We start from the raw sequence: 20,294 nt of genomic DNA on the forward strand, positions 1-20,294 counted from the left end.
AAGGGGACCCCCAAAATAAGAGCCGATTTTTTTCTAGATAGGTGACGTTTAACATGAACTAAACGGCGCTTGAATCGGATTTTACCGATACCCACCAATGCATCGTGATGAATCTAGATTTCACCCGTCAATCGCGTCATACCCAGAGAATGAGCCGATGTACTCACGTCGCGCACGTGCGCATTGATGCATCGATTAATATCGATTCTTTTCCACACCCTTAGTGTGTATGTGTGCGTGTAATGTAGAGCTGTCAGTTTAGTGCGTTTTTATTGGCATTAATTTAAATGAATTTTAACGGGATAAAAAATTTTCTCGCGAGATTAACGCGGCACACGTCACAAGCGGATGTTACGTACATCGTATAAATACACCAGAAACAAAACAACAAGCGCGCTGCAGAAGTCCACGCCCATGTCTGTTTTGCCGGCCACAGGCACGACTGTCACCTTTACCTTCCAGGCTCTCTCCAGCTCCTCTCTGAGCCCTTGGGATTTCTCGAGTTTCTCGTGTTCCTTCTTTCTGATGTTTCCATTACTTGGGACTGCTACATCCACTACAACGGCTTTCCTCTGCCCTTTATCTATGATCACGATATCTGGTTGATTCACCATTACCATCTTGTCAGTCTGGATCTGGAAGTCCCACAGGATCTTCGCTCTGTCATTCTCCACCACCTGCGAAGGTGTTTCCTATTTTGACCTAGGGCTTTCCAGTCCATACTCCATAAAGATGTTTCGGTAGACTATGCCAGCCACCTGGTTATGGCGTTCCATGTAGGCTTTTTCCCTGCCAGCATCTTACACCCTGCAGTTATGTGTTGGATCGTCTCAGGTGCCTCTTTGCACAACCTACACCTTGGGTCTTGTCTGGTCTGGTATATCTGGGCCTCAATGGCTCTGGTGCTCAGGGCCTGCTCCTGAGCAGCCAGGATGAGTGCCTCTGTGCCGTCCTTCAGGCCAGCCCTCTCTAGCCACTGATAGGACTTCTAGAGATCGGCCACTTCATATGATCTGGGGGCACATCCCGTGTAGGGGCTTGTCCTCCCATGATGGTCCCACTTCCAGGGCCTCATCTTCTGTTCCCCATTGTCTGAGACGTTCTCTGAGTACGTAATCCGTTGGAGCCTTCTCCTTGATGTATTCATGGAGCTTGGATGTTTCATTCTGGACAGTGGCTCTTACACTCACTAGTCCCCGGCCTCCTTCCTTTCGGCTTGCATACAGTCTCAGGGTGCTGGATTTGGGATGGAACCCTCCATGCATGGTTAGGAGCTTTCGGGTCTTAATGTCCGTGTTCTGAATCTCTTCCTTTGGCCACCTTATTATTCCTGCAGGGTATCTGATCACTGGCAGGGCACAGGTGTTTATTGCCAGGGTCTTATTCTTGCCATTGAGGTGGCTTCTTAGGACTTGCCTCACTCGCTGGAGGTATTTGGTCGTAGCCGCTTTCCCTTGTTGCCAGTTCAAGGTTTCCATTGGCTTGTGGTATACCGTGGTACTTGTAGCTGTCCTCAATGTCTGCTATTGTTCCTTCAGGGAGTGAGACCCCTTCAGTGCGGACTACCTTTCCTCTCTTAATCACCATCCGACTACATTTCTCAAGCCCGAATGACATCCCGATGTCGCTGCTGTAGATCCTGGTCGTGTGGATCAGGGAGTCTATGTCCCTTTCGCTCTTAGCATACAGCTTTATGTCATCCATGTAGAGGAGGTGACTGATTGTAGCTCCATTTCTGAGGCGGTATCCACAGCCTGTCTTGTTGATCACTTGGCTTAGGGCAGGGGTGTCCAAACTTTTTGCCAAGGGCACCAGATTTTATGTGGTAAAATGTTGGGGGGCTGACCTTGGCTGACATTCTTTACATTGAACAACAATATTGTTAAACAAATTTTAGTATGCCAGTCTTTATTTTAATTTCACCAATCTTAAGAATTTCATTTGGTTCTTTTGAAACAGGTATATATCACATGCAACTGAATATTCACTTGACTTTTTCTTAAACAGAAGTCTCCTGAGTGCAAATTGCAACATTTGAAACATGACCATGACTTTTCAATACTCACAAAACCTTTGACTCGAAAAACAGGGAAATGAACAAGCAATACACATATTCACAACTGCATGGATCATTTGAAATATGACATATCAGTCAATATAAATGTTGATTGAACTTTTAAAATTTTACTCTGGAATGAAACTTAGGACTGATGTAGATCTTAACAAACATTTATTTAGACTTATTGCCAGCTGACAAATGACTTGTCTTCATGTGACGGGTGATATTGAGATCTGGATTGAAGCACAAAGGGCAGGTCTGGCTCAAAAGCAGTGGTATTGATGCGCAAAATGTCTCGCAGGTGATTGTCCGTTAGCCGTGTCCTCACACAGCTTTTATTTACGTTCATGACCGAGAATGTCCTCTCACACAAATACGTTGACCCAAACAAGCTCAGCATTTTCTTAGCAAACGCTCGAATCTCTCGGAACCTGTCCTTATTCAGCTGTCGGTAAAAGTTGGCAAGAGAAAGTTGCTGGTGACGACTGTGGCTCTCAGCATCACACTGCAACTCAATGAGCTGCAGCTGCAAGTGGAACTCCAGTGAAAAAAAATCAAACTCTTTTCCTCTGTCTCCCAATTGTCGTTTGATGTGCGCTAAGAGTTCTTCAATCTTGCGTGCCACAGTGTCACGTGCCAGGCAGACTTTGGCAAACTCTTGCTGCTTCTCAGGGCATATTTTCTTCACCATCGTCATCATGCAGTCTTTGATAATTCACCTTCGTTGAAAGGTTTGGAACGTTTTGTGATCAGCGTTACTACCGCATAACTCGCCGCTGTTCTCGTTTGACTCGCCGCTGTGGCGTTCTCTCATTTGACTCTCGAGCTCTTGAAAATCTGCTGTGAGATTAAACAAGCTTCAAACTGCTTCAATTTCTCTGTGGGTTCCTTGCCTGTAATCATGTCGTACATGTCAGCGTGTCTTGTTTGGTAATGTCGCTTGACATTATAATCTTTAAAAACAGCCACTGTCTCTTGGCAAATGAGGCAGACACAGTTGTTGCGTATTTCAGTGAAGAAATAGTCCAATTTCCATCCATCCTTGAATAGTCATCCCTCGCAGTCAACTTTCCTTTTTCTGTTGATTGTCGCCATTTTAGTAAACTGGGAGGTTAATATGTGCACGGAGTGATGTCTCGTAGACTCGTGAGTGATGTCTCGTAGAGTGCTACTGCTCTCTACTGTCTAAATGCTATTACTCATTTAATGAATGCTATTACTCATCTAGCCACTAAGGGAAGCAGCACTCTATGAAACATCACTCACCAGTCTACGAGACCTCACTCCGTGCAACACGTGTCCCATTGCGCCCAACCTGCGGGCCAGACGGCACTGATTTTATGATAGAGGCCGAGGGCCGGATGAAATTCGACTGCAGGCCGGACGTTGGACATGACTGGCTTAGGGGGTTCAGTCCTATGCAGAACAGCAGTGGGGAGAGTGCATCACCTTGGTATATGCCACATTTGATGGACACTTGGGTAAGTGGCTTGCCATTGGCTTCAAGTGTGGTTTTCCACATCTTCATCGAGTTCGCAACGAAGGCTCTTAGGCTCCTGTTCACCTTATACAACTCCAAGCATTCAGTGATCCAATGATGTGGCATCGAGTCATAGGCTTTTCTTGTAATCAATCCAGACTGTGCACAGGTTGGTACGTCGGGACCTGCAGTCTTGTGCGACTGTTCTGTCAACCAGGAGCTGATGTTTGGCTCCTCTGGTATCTCTACCAATGCCCTTCTGTGCTTCGCTCATGTACTGATCCATGTGTCCACTTATCTTAGCCGCAATGATGCCTGACATGAGCTTCAATGTTTTGGAGGGACAGGTTATTGGCCGATAGTTGGATGGGACTGCACCCTTTGAGGGATCCTTCATAATCAGGATCGTTCGCCCTTCGGTTAGCCATCCTGGGTGAGTCCCATCCCTCAGCAGCTGGTTCATTTGTGCTGCTCGGCGCTCATGGAGTGCTGTGAGTTTCTTTAGCCAGTAGGTGTGGACCATGGACAACGTGTTCCTTTTTTCTGATCTTTCCATCACTTGGGACCGCTACAACCACTACAACGGATTTCCTCTGCCCTTTACACACGTATATACTGTATATATATATATATAATATATATATAAATAAAAGATTTTTTCTGTTTTTACTAAATGCATTTTTTTGCAGCCCCTCGGTAAACTGAGTTTGAGACCCCTGCTCTCGGTGAAACCTACAACCGGGACTGCTTTGTTACACTTTTCTAGGGGGTGCTAATGAGCCATTTATTTAAAAAAAAAAATCATGTTCATCCATGTTTCGAGACCTTAAAAACTTGTGGATTTGGGGACATTATGAAGGTCTATACACTCTTCCTAGCCAATATGAGGTAAATCCTGTCAATTAAAACCACGGCCATCATCAGAAAGACACGGCAGTGACTGGACTCGCAAAGACTTATGAAAAGAAAGAACCTGAACGAGACGTTGGCAGTGGCATTTTACCGCTCCAATAAAGAGAGCATTTTTACATGGTGTATGACAGCATGGTATGCAGGCCACACTGAGGAAAGGAAGAAGTCGCTGCATCTGCTCGACAGAAAAAAGATCATTTTCTGCTCTGTGCCCTGATTGCAAAATATTGTCTCATTTCACTCCCTCAGCAGAGCAGAATTATTCAGGAGTCCTCACATCCCGGTCACAGACATTTTCAGCCATTTCCCTCGGGAAGGCGATGCATGTCTACCAGAACCCGTTCATCCAGATTCAGAAACAATTTTTCCACAGAGCCTTCACAACTTTGAACACTCATTTCAAATAGCAATAATGTACTGTACATTAAGGATGTTATTCTGCTTTTATCTTCTGCCATTGGCATCCGCATTACATAGAATACAACATAAGAGTGCCCCTCTCGTGCTTAGTTTTTACATAGCACTGTTTCTTATAGTTTTGTTTATTATTTTTCCAATGCACTTGATGGACGATTATTTCTTTGTTACATGCTTACAAGACAAAAAAGACGTTTTACAAAATCAGTACTCTGACTGAAAATTACATTAAATTGGTTCTCCGTGTGTCCTGAGCTACTCTAATACACTAGTTCAGGGGTGGCCAACCTGCGGCTCGCGAGCCGCATGCGGCTCTTTGGCCGGTTCAATGCGGCTCCCGGTCTTTCATACGACAAGCCTCGGCAGTGGTGCTGCCATTCAAAAAAGGCGCTAAAAACACAGAACGTTCTACGTCAGCCTATCGTCAATCCTGTTACTTGATTGACATAGAGAGCAACCATTCAGATGACAGGGGGCCCCAATACGTTGATCGCAATCAACCAGGAGCAAGCAGACTGGTCCCAAGTTGACCGCAAGGGGTGAGGGGGAAATGGGTGGGGGAAAAAAGGTTTTTGTGTTTGTTTCTTTAGCTTTCGTTCATGTTCCGGCTGTTGCTCATCGTAGCGTGAGCGCATATGTGCGCGAGTGCATAGTTGGGTGCGTGCGTGCGTTTGCGTCTGTCTTTGTATCTGTGTGTGGATGCTTTAACGCGCGTGATCGGGTCAATCGTGGGAAGTTGGGTCAAGCTGCGATAACTTAATAGGTAAAAGGATAAAAAATAACTATGCATACAGTTCAATTGCATAGTGTTCAATCATTACTCTAAATGATAAATGGTAATACCCATCCATCCATCATCTACCGCTTATCCGGGGCCGGGTCGCGGGGGCAACAGCTTTAGCAGGGAAGCCCAGACTTCCCTCTCCCTAGCTACTTCTTCCAGCTCTCCCCGGGGGATCCCGAGGCGTTCCCAGGCCAGCTGGGTGACATAGTCTCTCCAGCGTGTCCTGGGTCTTCCTCTGGGTCTCCTCCCGGTGGGACATGACCGGAACACCTCACCGGGGAGGCGCTCAGGAGGCATCCGAATCAGATGCCCAAGCCACCTCATCTGGCTCCTCTCGATGTGGAGGAGAAGCGGCTCGACTCTGAGCCCCTCCCGGATGACCGAGCTTCTAACCTTATCTCTAAGGGAGAGCCTGGACACCCTGCGAAGAAAACTCATTTCAGCCGCTTGTATCCGGGATCTCGTTCTTTCGGTCACGACCCATAGCTCGTGACCATAGGTGAGGGTTGGGACGTAGATCGACCGGTAAATTGAGAGCTTCGCCTTTTGGCTCAGCTCCTTCTTCACCACGACAGACCGATACAACGTCCGCATCACAGCAGACGCTGCACCGATCCGCCTGTCGATCTCCCGCTCCCTCCTACCCCCACTCGTGAACAAGACCCCAAGATACTTGAACTCCTCCACTTGGGGTAAGATCTCCTCCCCGACCCGGAGGGGGCACTCCACCCTTTTCCGACTGAGGACCATGGTTTCAGATTTGGAGGTGCTGATTTTCATCCCAACCGCTTCACACTCGGCTGCGAAACGCTCCAGTGAGAGTTGGAGAGCCCCGTTTGAAGGAGCCAACAGCACCACATCATCTGCAAAAAGCAGGGATGAAATACTGAGGCCCCCAAAACGGACCCCCTCAACGCTTCGGCTGCGCCTAGAAATTCTGTCCATAAAGGTTATGAACAGAATCTGCGACAAAGGGCAGCCTTGGCGGAGTCCTACCTCCACTGGAAACGATTCCGACTTACTGCCGGCAATGCGAACCAAACTCTGACATCGGTGGTATAGTGACCGAACAGCCCGTATCAGGGGGTTCGGTACCCCATACCCACGAAGCACCCCCCACAGAACTCCCCGAGGGACACGGTCAAACGCCTTCTCCAAGTCCACAAAACACATGTAGACTGGTTGGGCGAATTCCCACATACCCTCAAGGACCCTGCTAAGGGTGTAGAGCTGGTCCACTGTTCCACGGCCGGGACGAAAACCACACTGCTCCTCCTCAATCTGAGGCTCGACTTCCTGACGGACCCTCCTCTCCAGCACCCCTGAATAGACCTTACCAGGGAGGCTGAGGAGTATACAATGGTAATACATTGTCTTTAATATTTGTCACTGTAATGCAGTGTTTTTCAAACCTTGTGCCATGGATATTGTCAGGTGTGCCGTGGGAAATAATACAACATGTACAGTATGCCTGTGCGGATCGCCTGGAAGTATAAGAGTAAGAGCCTGGACTGGTCTACAAACACGGACACCCTGATTAGGAAAGGACAGAGCCGACTCTTCCTACTCAGGAAACTGAGGTCTTTTGGGGTTCAGGGGTCACTCCTTAAGACGTTCTATAACTCGGTGGTGGCCTCGGCCATCCATTATGGCATTGTCTGCTGGTCAGGCAGCATCTCAGCCCGGGACAGAAAGAGACTGGAGCGACTGGTCAGGAAGGCCAGTTCTGTCCTGGGTTGCTCCCTTGACACTCTGGAGGAGGTGGGCAACAGAAGGATGCTAACTAAGCTAAAAGCTATGATGGCCAGTCCCTCCCACCCCCTCCAGCCCGCCCTGACAGCACTTGGTAGCTCCTTCAGCCAGAGACTGTTACACCCGCGCTGCAAGAAGGAGAGATACCGACGCTCGTTCCTACCGACTGCTGTCAGGCTGATGAATAAAAAATAACAATCATAATAATAATAATAATTAAATTATGTGAAGTAAAATTGTAAATAGTACTGCGATTTATCCATTGTGTTCATATTGTATTTAATTGAAAGATGTTTGTTGTTTTTTTTTCTCTCTCTCCTTTCTTCTTTCTACATACATTCTTGCTGCTGGAGGCTGTAAATTTCCCCAGTGTGGGACGAATAAAGGATATCTTATCTTATCTTATCTTAATCATGTAGTACTCTTCCATACCAGTAGGGAGAAGCAGCAGCTAGGAAATTGCCTTATGCTTCGAGTCAAGCGAAGTTTCCAGTGCGAGGCAATACAACGAAATGTATCCTTCATTTACGTTTAACTGAGATGCAACGGCCCCAATATTCCCTCTCAGCTGCGCAACTGTGCACTGGTCACACACTCTCAGTGCACAAGAAAACCTATCTAGCACAGTGAACACACTGCAAATGAATTAGATATGTTTTTTAATATCAATTTGCAGTGTAATTCGGTGAGTGACAGGTGTCCAGCCAATCACACGATACGATGCAATGACGCTATGCAGCCAATCACGTCATTGACAGTACTTGAGCATGTTCTCTGCTCCACAACGATAAGTGACGCTAATGCTAATCCTTTATCATGGCCAAACGACCGGGCAATGAACACGATACATCGACTCCCCAAACCAAAATAAGAATGAACAGCGGTTCTTTTAAGTTGGAATGGCTGTGGGAGTATGTGCAAATAGAAGAACAAGCATTGAAACTGGGTGAGATATTTTCTTTTGCAAGTGAGAAAGGTCTGCCTTGCAAAACATGCAGCAAAGCTTAAGCTGTAAACAAATTTTCCGATGGAAAAATATGGCCTAAATGGAAGCTGGACTACCTCAAGCGACACATTCAGCAGAAAAATCATTTGAATGATGTTGGAATTATACAAAGACTCAAGATGGTAAAAGGGATTGGCACAATATTGCGGGAGAGCGCAAACGACTGGGAGAAAAAGAACCGGCTATCACACAGAAAAAAGTACGACCCTGAGCAAGTTAAAGATTTAATTGACTATATTTTACTTGCCATTAAAACGAATGCACCAAATATTGGATTGATGTTGGTTTGATTCCTATTCAATGTGTTAGAATATTGCGTTCATTTTCAATGTTTTAAAAAAATGCTTATAGTAACAATATAACAACTGTTAAAATTGGCTTTTTTCACATTTTCAGGTAGTGGTGTGCCACGGGATTTTTTTCAATGAAAGAAATGTGCCTTGGCTTGAAAAAAATTGAAAAACACTGCTGTAATGTATTTATAATGAATTTCACTTTATACCGATCTTATCGGCTAATTCAGGATCGGACGATATTTAGCATTCTATGCTAAATCAGCAATCAACTAAAATGTCACAATTTGCCCGATTATTCAATGACATTGTTGATCAGACATTACAGCAAACACAACCTCATTCACTCTGGGGTTGGTTGTGTGCTGCGTGTGAGCCTGTCAGAGTTTTTCTCGGACAAAGTTAAAGAAATGACTCGGCACACAGGAAAAATTGTCTTCAATATCGACGGAAGCGGATCTCTAGGAGCGACCGACGGTTTAGTTGCTCCGCGATCACACTCAGAACCCCGCACTCCGCGAGTTCGACCTTTTATTGTAACATATGCAAAATACAAGAAAAGCACTGCCCCCGATATTTGCATGCCGCACCCCCTCTGTCGTGATTGGTTACCTGTGTTTAAGCTTTGAACCACCTGGCACCTTTTTGTCTGGTCAACATGTTGCAGACTTTGCGGACGGCCAATTTCACCTGGGCGCGACGGGTGTTCTCAAGTCGTCTTTTGTTGTTCAACCGCTATTACTGAATTATTCATTCACCCCTTTGTAACCGAGTCTCGGTCTCTCTCCTCTGAGCGCCCACCTGCATTGACGTGCTAATTGTGGAATTCAACAGCCCTCCGGCCAGGTGGCCGGAGCCTTTGTGCACAGGCATTTGGGTTGAATGTCACTGTAATTATGTCACAATAGCTTTCATCACTACGCTGAAGTTCCATGGAAATTTTCCAGCCAGGCAGTGTCACATATGCAGCCAATGCAGCCAGGCGTGCTGTTTGAATTAACATGGAAATCAGTGCACTGTTGACGAACAAAACCTTTGCTTGAGAATACAACATAGACTGCTGTCATACCGAATAGTAGTTGCGCTCTTCTCGCAATACGATTATATATAATGGCAATACAGTTTGTGTAAGTAGTGGCGAAACTGCCAGAGCAAAACTTTGGGAATGTACTTATTACTTACGGCGTCATGTGGTGAAAAATAGATAACATTGGAGGACAAAATAAACACTGTGGCCTCAGGTCTCTGTTACTTGTATAACTCAGCCAACTTCCAATACAAGCAAATCCCATCCATTCATCCATCCATTTTCTGAACCGCTTTATCCTCACAAGGGTCGCGGGGCGTGCTGGAGCCTATCCCAGCTGTCTTCGGGCAGTAGGCGGGGAACACCCTGAACCGGTTGCCAGCCAATCACAGGGCACACAGAGACCAACAACCATCCAGGCTCACACTCACACCTAAGAACATTTTAGAGTGTTCAGCCTACCATGCATGTTTTTGGAATGTCGGAGGAAACCGGAGTACCCACACAGGCACGGGGAGAACATACAACAGGCTCCACACAGGAAGGCCGGAGCTGGCATTAAGGGTGTGGAAAATAATCGATATTAATCGATACATCGATGCGCACGTGCGCGATCCGAGTGCATCGGCTCATTCACTGGGTACGACGCGATTGACGGGTGAAATCGCGATTCATCACGATGCATTGATGGGTATCGGTAGAATCCGATTCAAGCGCCATTTTATTCATGTTAAACGTCACCTATCTGCCCTTTCCTAGGCGCAATGAATGCACCATCATTGCTTTGCGTTTTGTGTTGAATACGGACGGTAGCCGTGCGTCACATACAGTCCAGTACACAACTAGCGAAACATTATGGAAGTTAGCGCAAGGGGAGGCGAGGAAACTACTATATTTAATGCAGCCGCAACATTCAAATCTTATGTTTGGAAATACTACGGCTTCGAAAAGAAAGACGGAAAGCTTGATAAAACCTCCGTAATTTCCAAGGAATGTCGCACTAAGAAGCCATACAACGGCAGAACCACAAATATGCAGACCCACTTAAAACGATGGCACCAGATCACCGACAAGTTTCCCTCCCGCTCCCCCGCTTCCACGCCCAGTTCCTCGTCGGACACCGGAGAAACTCTTGGTAAACCAGGTCAGGATCAGAAAAAAATTGCCTCTTATTTTGGGAGTCCCCTTGCAACTCACTGTGACCGTGCAATGGCTATAACTAAGGTCACTGCTTATTTCATATGCAAGGACCTCCAGCCTTAGCGTGGTGGACAACGAGGGTTTCAGACAGCTCGTGCACGTTTTGGAACCCAGGTATAAAATACCAGACAGGTCTGTGTTCACTTACATATTCCCGATGTGTACAACAAAGTAAGAAGTGAGATTACTGTGTCGCTGAACAGTGCACAAAGAGTTGCACTTACAGTGGATGGGTGGACATCTTGCGCTATAGATTCATATCTATATATATATATATATATATATATATTATATTTCATATAAGACACTCAGTGAGAATAGTCTGTTTGTGTTTACACTATAGCAACAGCTGTGAGTCTCAGGTGCCAAATTGTTCACATTTTCTTTCCACAAACCCCAATTGTGAAAGGGCTTAAATAAGTTGTTTTACAAGTTCTACTGTTTATAAGGAATAAAGTGGTATCCTTTTTGTAATACCATACTGAATTCCATCTTTTTAAAAGCTTTTTTTCTTTGCTTATTTGCATCATGTTTAATTGCACAATATCGCAACAAATTGCATTGTATCGTATCGGATCGCATTGATTTGAACTTAATGTGTATCGCATCGTGACGACGGTGAAACGTATCGCATCGTATCGCCAGAAAATTCCATGTATCGTTTAAGTATCGCATCGAGATGTGTATCGAATCGTCCTCAGTGCTGAGATTCACATCCCTCGCTGGCATACATTTTTCTATTTTTTGTATTCACTATTGGGGATGAAACAATTCTAATTTCGATCTTGTGAGACTAATAAAAGTTATCTGAGGTACTATTAGGTTTCCTGTCATATTGCTGTGTAGTTGTAATTTGTATTATTTTCCCTTAAGACACTCGTTAATTAACCTGTTATTTTCTGTTCAAAGTTGGTTACAACTATAACTATAACATAGTTTCAGTCAAGCCTATGTGACAAGTGTATCATATCACCCAATTTATTATTTAGGTGTTTAACATTGACATGTCCATCATGGGCGCTTCAGCAATTCGCACGGCTTCTGCATCCGTCTCCCCATCTTCGCTTTGTGACGATACATGTCAGAGGTGTATCTTATGCACTGCCACAGAGATGATCATTAGTTACTTGTGACTTCTACTATGTTGATAAATGCAAAGCCAATCTATGCCAGACCGCCGTAGCTCACACGGGGAATGGGAAATGGGCAGCGCAAAACAGCATGCACCAACCATCCCCTGATGCAATAGGAAGCGAGGAGGTTTGGTGGCTGTGCAACATGGATGCACTATTTTATTTTGTTTTTATAAATAACAATGTACCGTATTTTCCGCACTATAAGGCGCACCAAAAGTCTTCGATTTTCTTAAAAGCTCACGGCGCGCCTTAAAATCCGGTACACCTCGTATGTGGTCATTATGGTAATATGTCGATGGCTCCTTGCTGGAGACATGCTTACAATGTTATAACTTGCTTGCTGTTGGTTCAGTGAACTGTGTCGCTGCTTTATTAAATAGGTTTTTGCTGCAGCTCCGAAAAAAGGAGAGCTGTGGTGTTGTTTTTTTTAAAAGGCACACTTTATTAATGGTTTTCACAGTCTCACCAAATACAGGTAAAGACGTACCTGTCTGTCTCCGTGCCTTCTCTTCTTTCGTTCGACACGAGAGGCGTTCATACATGACCGCCTCTGAAAAATTAACGATTCTTTCAAAGAAACTACGAAAATTGAAAACGGTATTTATAGAGCCCTTTCAAACAGCCATTGCTGCATACAAAGTACTGTACATGAAGCAAATAACATATATACAACAATAAAGTAATAATCAGTCACAAAGTAGGCAAACAGTAAAACTAAGATCAAATTTACTGACATCTGTTGTAGCTACACTCAAAGAAATGCCAAAAGTGTTCTGAAAGGCGCTTATAAATGAAATGTATTATTATTATTATTATAAAATAAATTCTGTCTTGGGGGCTATAGAATTTATTTTGTGATTTTCTGTTTTGATGCATTACTGTATTTTAAATTTTCGTAGTTTCATTGAAGTAATCGTTAATTTACGTTTTTTGGATGCGGTCATGAACACCTCTTGAGTCTAACAGAAGAAGAGAAGGCACGGAGACGGACAAAGACATACCTGTACCTCCATATAGTGGATGCATTGTAGATTGTACCTTATAGTCCAGTGTGTGCAATATATGAAAAAACAAATAAAAAATAGGCTATTCATTGAAGGTGCGCCTCATAATCAAGTGCGTCTTATAGTGCGGAAAATACGGTAGTGTTTATTTCTAGAGGTGGGCATTCCATCTGTACTGATGAAGGCATGTTTTGTTGACGACTGATGAATGATGGGAAACCTTTTAACTAATTATGATTAACTGAGAACTGGAAAGGGGTTCTCGTCTGTCAGTGTAATCTCCACTACCTGGGTAAAGTACGGACAGACCTCTCAGTCCATCACTGACGGACACCCATTTTGCAGACGGCTGACAAACACAGCCCACCTCGATCGCATTCACGAGGGGTTCTTCAGAAGTACTACATTGACAATACATGTGAGTGTGAGTGCTCCTGTTTTCAATAGGATCTCTGCAGGGACGGTGATGGCCGGGTGCGATTGGCTAAGGGGGCGTAACCAGATGACATCACTTCACTTTGCAATGACGACACGAATCTACAATCATTGTTTGAGTAATATCTAATTTATGTGTGCATTTACTTTAAGGTTTTCTGTTAAATTTTGCTGAAATTATATTGAAGACCGTCTTGTATTTGTTTGTGGTGAGCAGGGTTGCGTCAAGCCACTAGAGATGGCGAGAGATAGAACACTTGGGGCTTCTTGTACAGTGGGTGGCAGTATGCAACATAGAGCTGTAATTTCACCAATGAACCAAGAAAAAGACCACAATGACAAGCATTTTTTTTAGACACGAGTAGGAGTCTGCTACATGGCTACAATGAGCTGGATTCTGGCTAAGGTAAACCACTTTAAATTTCAAATTTTAACTTTTTGGTATTTTAGGACTAAAACCAGCTGCACACAACCACCAGTGTGCTCCCGTTAGCTGTGCTTTTACAGTTCAATAGATTGGCAAGTATGTGAAATGTATGCGAGTATACAAGTATGTGTGTATTTGTACAGCTCTTTGTGTAAACACCGTAAGATGTAGATACACAGATAGTTGGTGCACACCATTGACCATTTTACTCACATTGGATTTTTCGTCTGTTGGACTCCAACTTCGGTTTTCTTTTTTTTTAGAGGGGCGGAGAATTTTGTAAACAGTTAGACCTTGGTTTTCAATCATAATCCGTTCGAGAGGGCTGTTCGAAAAGCGATTTGTTCAAAATCTGAAATTTTATTAGCCCACGATTAGGGCCTAATACACTATGCAGAAATAACAAAAAACAGTCAGATTTGTGCAAATCACAACAAACACGTCTGCTCACAATGAACGTTATACGAGGAAGTGTCATTTCGTCGTGTAAGGAAGCCAAGAGGAGTCGAGCGGCGTCTTCAAGTTTGCTCGGTTTGGTTGAAAAATGGTTTTTGGTCGTAATTTGAGACGTAAAAATCTCACATTTTCTGGTCAAAATCCGCTCTGTTCGAAAACCTAGACGTTCGAAAACCGAGGTTTGACTGTATTGCCAACCTCCGTTAATTTCATCACATTCATTTATGAAAAGAGTACCGTATTTTCACGACTATTCGACGCATCGTACTAATGGCCGCAGTCTCAGTAATGCGTGACATTTCTGTATTTTACATATACACAGGACGCATCGTACGAATGGCCGCAGTTTTACAGTGGTAAAACATACGCCAGCTTAAACATACGGCATGCATGCGCGCACTCTAACACGTTAGCTTGAAGCATACGGTAGCATGCCAAGACATACAGATAAGATAAAAACACGTTTTTAAAAAGGCAACGAAAGCAGAACTGAGTTTGGGTGTATTTTATTTAGCCATCGTACAATGTTCTCACGTTTTTCGATCAATCATCACCCAGAAATCCATCAAAGTCCTCATCCTCTGTATCAGAAGCAGAGGACTGCACATCTCAGTTGTCATTGAATGCATCACATGCTAGTGTGAGTTGCTACGCATTGCCGAGCGGAAAGAAGGAGTAGCAACAGCAAAGTCAACATTTCTCTCGTGTGAAGCTTTCCCACATTTGAAAGTAAAGAACAGAGCGAAACATGGTGGCAGCGCGTGTGTATGTAGAAAGAATTGAACAATTGTGCAAGTACCGTAATCCATCAAAAACGCCGCGTTCCCTCTCGTTGTTGCGTATTGTGGCGTAACTCGCCAAGCGCTGCCTCTCACTCTTTGTAAAGTTGTGTTTGCCACCGATCATCCATTGTTCCCATGCCGTTCGCAACTTTACTTTGAACACCCGGTTGATGCCAATGTCCAGCGGTTGGAGTTCTTTAGTCAAGCCTCCGGGAATAACGGCAAGCTCAGAGTTCATTTGCTTGACTTGTTTTTTCACCGCTGCTGTGAGATGGGCACGCATGCCAAAAGCATAACCGGTGGCTTTAAGTTTGAAATGAGCTTCGTAGGCGTGTCTTTTTGTCGAATTTATTTTCAGGGGTTCTTAGAAACCAAAACCGGAGTTGTTTTGCAACAATGCACATTGCCACACTCTATACAAGTGTTGGTACTGGCTTGAGGCGTCCACTTACACGCCCACCCTTCACCATTGGCGGACTAGCTTGCCTGTCCTCTCTCTCTCTCTCTCTCTCTCCATATATGTATATATACACGCCCACCCTTCCCTGATTGGCCGAATTCTCTCCCGCATGCCTGGCCACAGTCACTTCCGCCTTTTCTCTATATAAACAGCGTGTCGGCTGTCAGTCAGATTTTGGAACTCAGCGCATATAAAGGACGCTCCGCACCATAAGGCGTCCCGTCCATTTTGGAGAAAATTTAAGACTTTTAATGGCGCCTTATAGTCGTGAAAATACGGTACTGATATATCGGTGAAGGACGACTCATCGTGTTCCGTCTTTGGATCATGCTTTTCTTGTTTAAGCCTCATATTATGTTGAAAAAAAATCACATTGATTATGTTGTGGGTCATTTTGACCCGCACTGTAAAAATCCACACAAAATAGTCAAAAAACAGGTTACACCAGTAACAACTGTGTTTAAGATGATGTAAACATTCAGATAAGAGGCAGACAACAGCTTTTTAATCCCAAAAGTATATTTAAGAACTGTTTAGTTAAAGTTTTTCCATGTCACACTTCTTTTTTTCATTGAACTTTTATGAGATTTTCAGTGTTTTATCTACAAAGTATTGCACTGGCAGTTTTATGTGTGCTGTAAGATTGTCAGCCCTTTGGTGGAGTTGTAATCCAGGATCATTTGTGGCTTCATGTCTTCTCTTGTGCTCAGAGATGCATCTGTGTGCATTGTGCTCATTACAAGAAAAATTTTGTTTTTCTTTGGGCAGTATGAAACAACTGCTGCTTTCTCAGTGAAAACAAATACTGAGGAATGCAGAGGTCTGCCCTGCATCTTCAGAATTTCACTGGGAATTTCTGTCTTATTTCTTCTGACTGTTGCCAACATAGTCAGCTTTCTTTCCTGAACTTCATCTCGAAGGCCGTAATATTGTAAAGTTATGACTTTGCAGTCCTTCACTCATCCTCAGCACCACACACATCATCTGAAGCTTCTCAGATGCTCCTCCAGGTCACTGTCACCATTTTCCGAACCGCTTGATCCTCACTAGGGTCGCGGGGAGGCGCTGGAGCCTATCCCAGCTGTCTTCGAGCAGTAGGCGGGGGACACCCTGAATCGGTTGCCAGCCAATCGCAGGGCACACAGAGACGAACAACCATCCACGCTCACATTCACACCTAGGGACAATTTAGAGCGTTCAATCAGCCTGCCATGCATGTTTTTGGAATGTGGGAGGAAACCGCAGTACCTGGAGAAAACCCACCCAGGCCCAGAGAGAACATGCAAACTCCACACAGGGAGGCCGGAGCTGGAATTGAACCCAATAACATTTTGCGAGCTCCGGCGTTTTGTTTTTAGTGTAATCGGTCACGTGACGGAGAAGCGTGGCTTGACGTGTGCCAAGCGTGACACAGACGGATGTAACAGAGAATCCGAAATTTTTTCAAAATAAAATATCTTTCATATTCCGAAATAAAACGGAATTAAGTCAAGTTTTTTTTTGTGTGGCCCGGTACCAAATGCCCTGCGGACCGGTACCAGTCTGCGGACCGGCGGTTCAGGACCCCAGATTTATACTACAACCGATCATTTGGGGCACTGTGTGCCATTTGCATTTTCGTACAGACTTTTTTTGGGGGGGGGGGGGGGGGGGGGCAGGGTTGAGGGGTAGCTGAACATTAATGGTGCGTAGCCAGGTTCCCTCGGTGCAATTTTCTCTAATTGGACAGTCACCAGTGTGATGAGCGTGGGAAGTATTTAACGATTAGAATATTTAGCGATCTGGGAGGACACACCCTGATATAGCACGTTAAAAAAACCTTTTCCTTTTTTTTTTTAATTGCTCTTAATCTCCTTCGTCTTGACATGGGACAAAGTTTGCAGTGAATCAGATGAAACACTTAAGACAAGGTTGCAAAGGAATGAGCCTGTAAATGTCCAAAAGGGGACCACATTGGTCATTCAAGTCATAACTCACTTCCTGTTCATTTTAGGAAATTACTTCAGCTCTCTACCTGCTCATTTTAGGAAATTACTTCTGCTAACTTTTTTTAATATGTCTCGGGGTGCTACATGTCCCTCCCAATTTTCATAGCTCTTGGTCAAAGCTTTTAGGACAAGACTCCATAGAGGTGCTGCAGAGGCATAACTATAATCATGTATGTAAACTTAAAAATATCACATTTTTCAACAAGCCCAATGTGTATGGAAATATTTGAGAGTTTTTGTGCATAATTAGGCCCTCAAAAATGTGATTCATTAAATGTGTAACAATAATAAGGAAGAAGAATTTCTTCAATTCTGGATGGATGGATGGATGGATGCATGACAGAGTCATTGCAGCAGCAGTTGTTCTAGCCGTAATAATCCATTCTAGTGTCAAATTGTTAACGTGATAAACCATTAAACAAAGGATTTTAAGTAACAGTGTTTACTGCCATACAAGAATTAGATGAAATCATCTTGCACTAATTATGTCATACACTGTGGAGCAAGACATCAGGTACATTCATGCTTTGGTCTAGTTATAGTGAAATCAGGTTCTTACTCTGGGAGGCTGGGGGTTGAAGTTGATACCCCGTCAGCTGACACCAACCCACAGGATAAAGATCAGGTGATTCGCAGTCTACCCATTGGTCATACTCATCTTCCCAGCCGTCAAAGTGGATCCTTAAGAGCCGATGTACAATTCTTGTCACTGTAGCAACACACACCAGACGTGGCTCCATCAGGTCAACAGCCTCCAGCTTCATGCCTCGTTGGAAACCATGATTGGGAACTTCCTATCAAGGCAGCATGAATAATTACAAAAACAAAAGATTTAACTGTAACACGCATAATCACTTTACACCTGAGACAATTTTCCACTTTGCAACAAAACATGGACAATTCAAATACAACACTGTTGTAAAAAAAAACTATTCTACAGAGTCTTAAGACATGGCCAATACAGTGGACAATAAAATGGTAAACTATGAAAATTGGACATGTGGCTGTGTACATAACTGAACATTCACATTGAAAGTCCTGTTAAATATACTCAGTACAAAGTTGTCACCATCTAAAGCAGTTTTTCTGACATTTTATTGAGCCACATTACATATTTTACATTGGAAAAAAAATAATCTCGTGGCACATCACCAAATAGAGTGCAATGACAAAGTACAGGTATTTACCCTCTTGTGAAAGTCTTAATTTTTTCCATCATTTCCTCATCATGTTTAAGGTCACCAAGCTCGTATAAAGAGACAAAGTTCACCCAACTACACATAAAATTATGTTTTTAAATAGTGATTTATTAATGAAAAATATATTCAAAGCTACCTGGCCCTGTATGGGGAAGAAGCACTTGCCCACACTCTGCAGCAAAAACAGAAATCAAGCTTTTTTTAATAACTGGGAATGAATATTTCACATTTCTGGGGAGATAATTTTACATACGGATTTTTATATAGAGTCCTTTCCATCTAAAATAATCAAAAGCTTTTTACATCACTGGACCAAAAAAACGCGGCACATCTATATTGGTTGGAAGGGAAGATTATTTTTTTGTGTGGCATTGGAATAAATTTTGAAGAGTCTCAAACAATATCAACATGTGTGTATGGGCGTATGAGTCGGACTGGGGGGGGGGCATTTTTATCAATTCCAAGAGGAAAAAACTGGAGCAGTCTGTGCCAGCTTAAACACACTGACAGGATCGAGGATAAAATCAGGTTTGTTGTGCTCATTACAAACCCATTATAGAGGCCATTTGGCTTGACTCATGTGGCGAGTTCTCTTGGTCATTTGATTTAACTTATGTTCATGAATTGTGGAATAAGGGCAGTATTTACCACAAGTGATGATGACAGTGATCGCTTACTTAGCGCGGTTAATAGAGACTGGGACCCTGCCATGATAAGTGAAAAACCACGAAGGAAGGCTGGCTAGCCCCCTAGGATTTTTTGTGTAAGTGTACGTGGGTAGCAGCATGTTTAAAATATGCAAAGAGTAATTATACTTTACGTATTTGAGACAAAGACTACAGCAGTACACATATTTACTTACATCTTTAATTATATAACCTTACACAGTAATGAACATTCATAAGCATTGCCTTCTGTGTGAGGCGAAGAGACTTGTCTTGGTGGCGTAGAGGGCGACTCTCACTTTAGGCTCTGACGGTGAAGCCGCTGTTAGCCTTCAGCCACCTCCTGGCCGGCTATCCCCGCACAGCCGATGTGTTTAAGATAAGACAATAAATCGGTATTGATGAGGAGGAGGCAAAGATAGACGTGCTGCTATTTTCGGTGAAGGACAATCTTTCTCTCTCTCTCTCTCTCTCCGCCTCTTCCGTGCACGTAGCAAACAACAGAAAAGAGTATAGCAGAGAAAGGCAGGCGAACAATCAGAGTCAACAGCGTGACAAGACACTGATCAGAGAGTCAACAGCATGTCGAGACACAAGGGAAGGTGCTGGGTGGGCTGTGAAGATGCGCAGCCAATCAGCTGTGATAAATCAATCCACTTGTGCTGTTAGTGGTCGACGTCGCGCCAGGAAGCAATCATGCGTACAGGGATGTACAAACCCGCCGAGTCACTCGCCATTTTTTACTGAATACAGTGCTTTTGAAAATTAAACGCGATGTACTGAAGCCGCATTAAAATAAGCGTGATATAGTT

At 44.0% G+C, this 20,294-nt stretch overlaps 1 protein-coding gene across 2 annotated transcripts in view; it reads right to left on the reverse strand.

The window, feature by feature from the left end:
- Positions 1 to 20,294, reverse strand: part of LOC127604147 (MBT domain-containing protein 1-like) — a 75,845-nt gene that overhangs the window by 13,631 nt on the left and 41,920 nt on the right. For both annotated transcript variants that reach the window (XM_052071095.1, XM_052071094.1), the window contains exon 14: positions 18,178 to 18,412. In XM_052071095.1, the coding sequence (XP_051927055.1) occupies positions 18,178 to 18,412 (235 nt within the window). The remainder of the gene's footprint in view (positions 1 to 18,177; positions 18,413 to 20,294) is intronic.

The sequence above is a fragment of the Hippocampus zosterae genome, chromosome 7 (genome assembly GCF_025434085.1).
Source record: "Hippocampus zosterae strain Florida chromosome 7, ASM2543408v3, whole genome shotgun sequence".
Classification (NCBI taxonomy): Eukaryota; Metazoa; Chordata; class Actinopteri; order Syngnathiformes; family Syngnathidae; genus Hippocampus; species Hippocampus zosterae.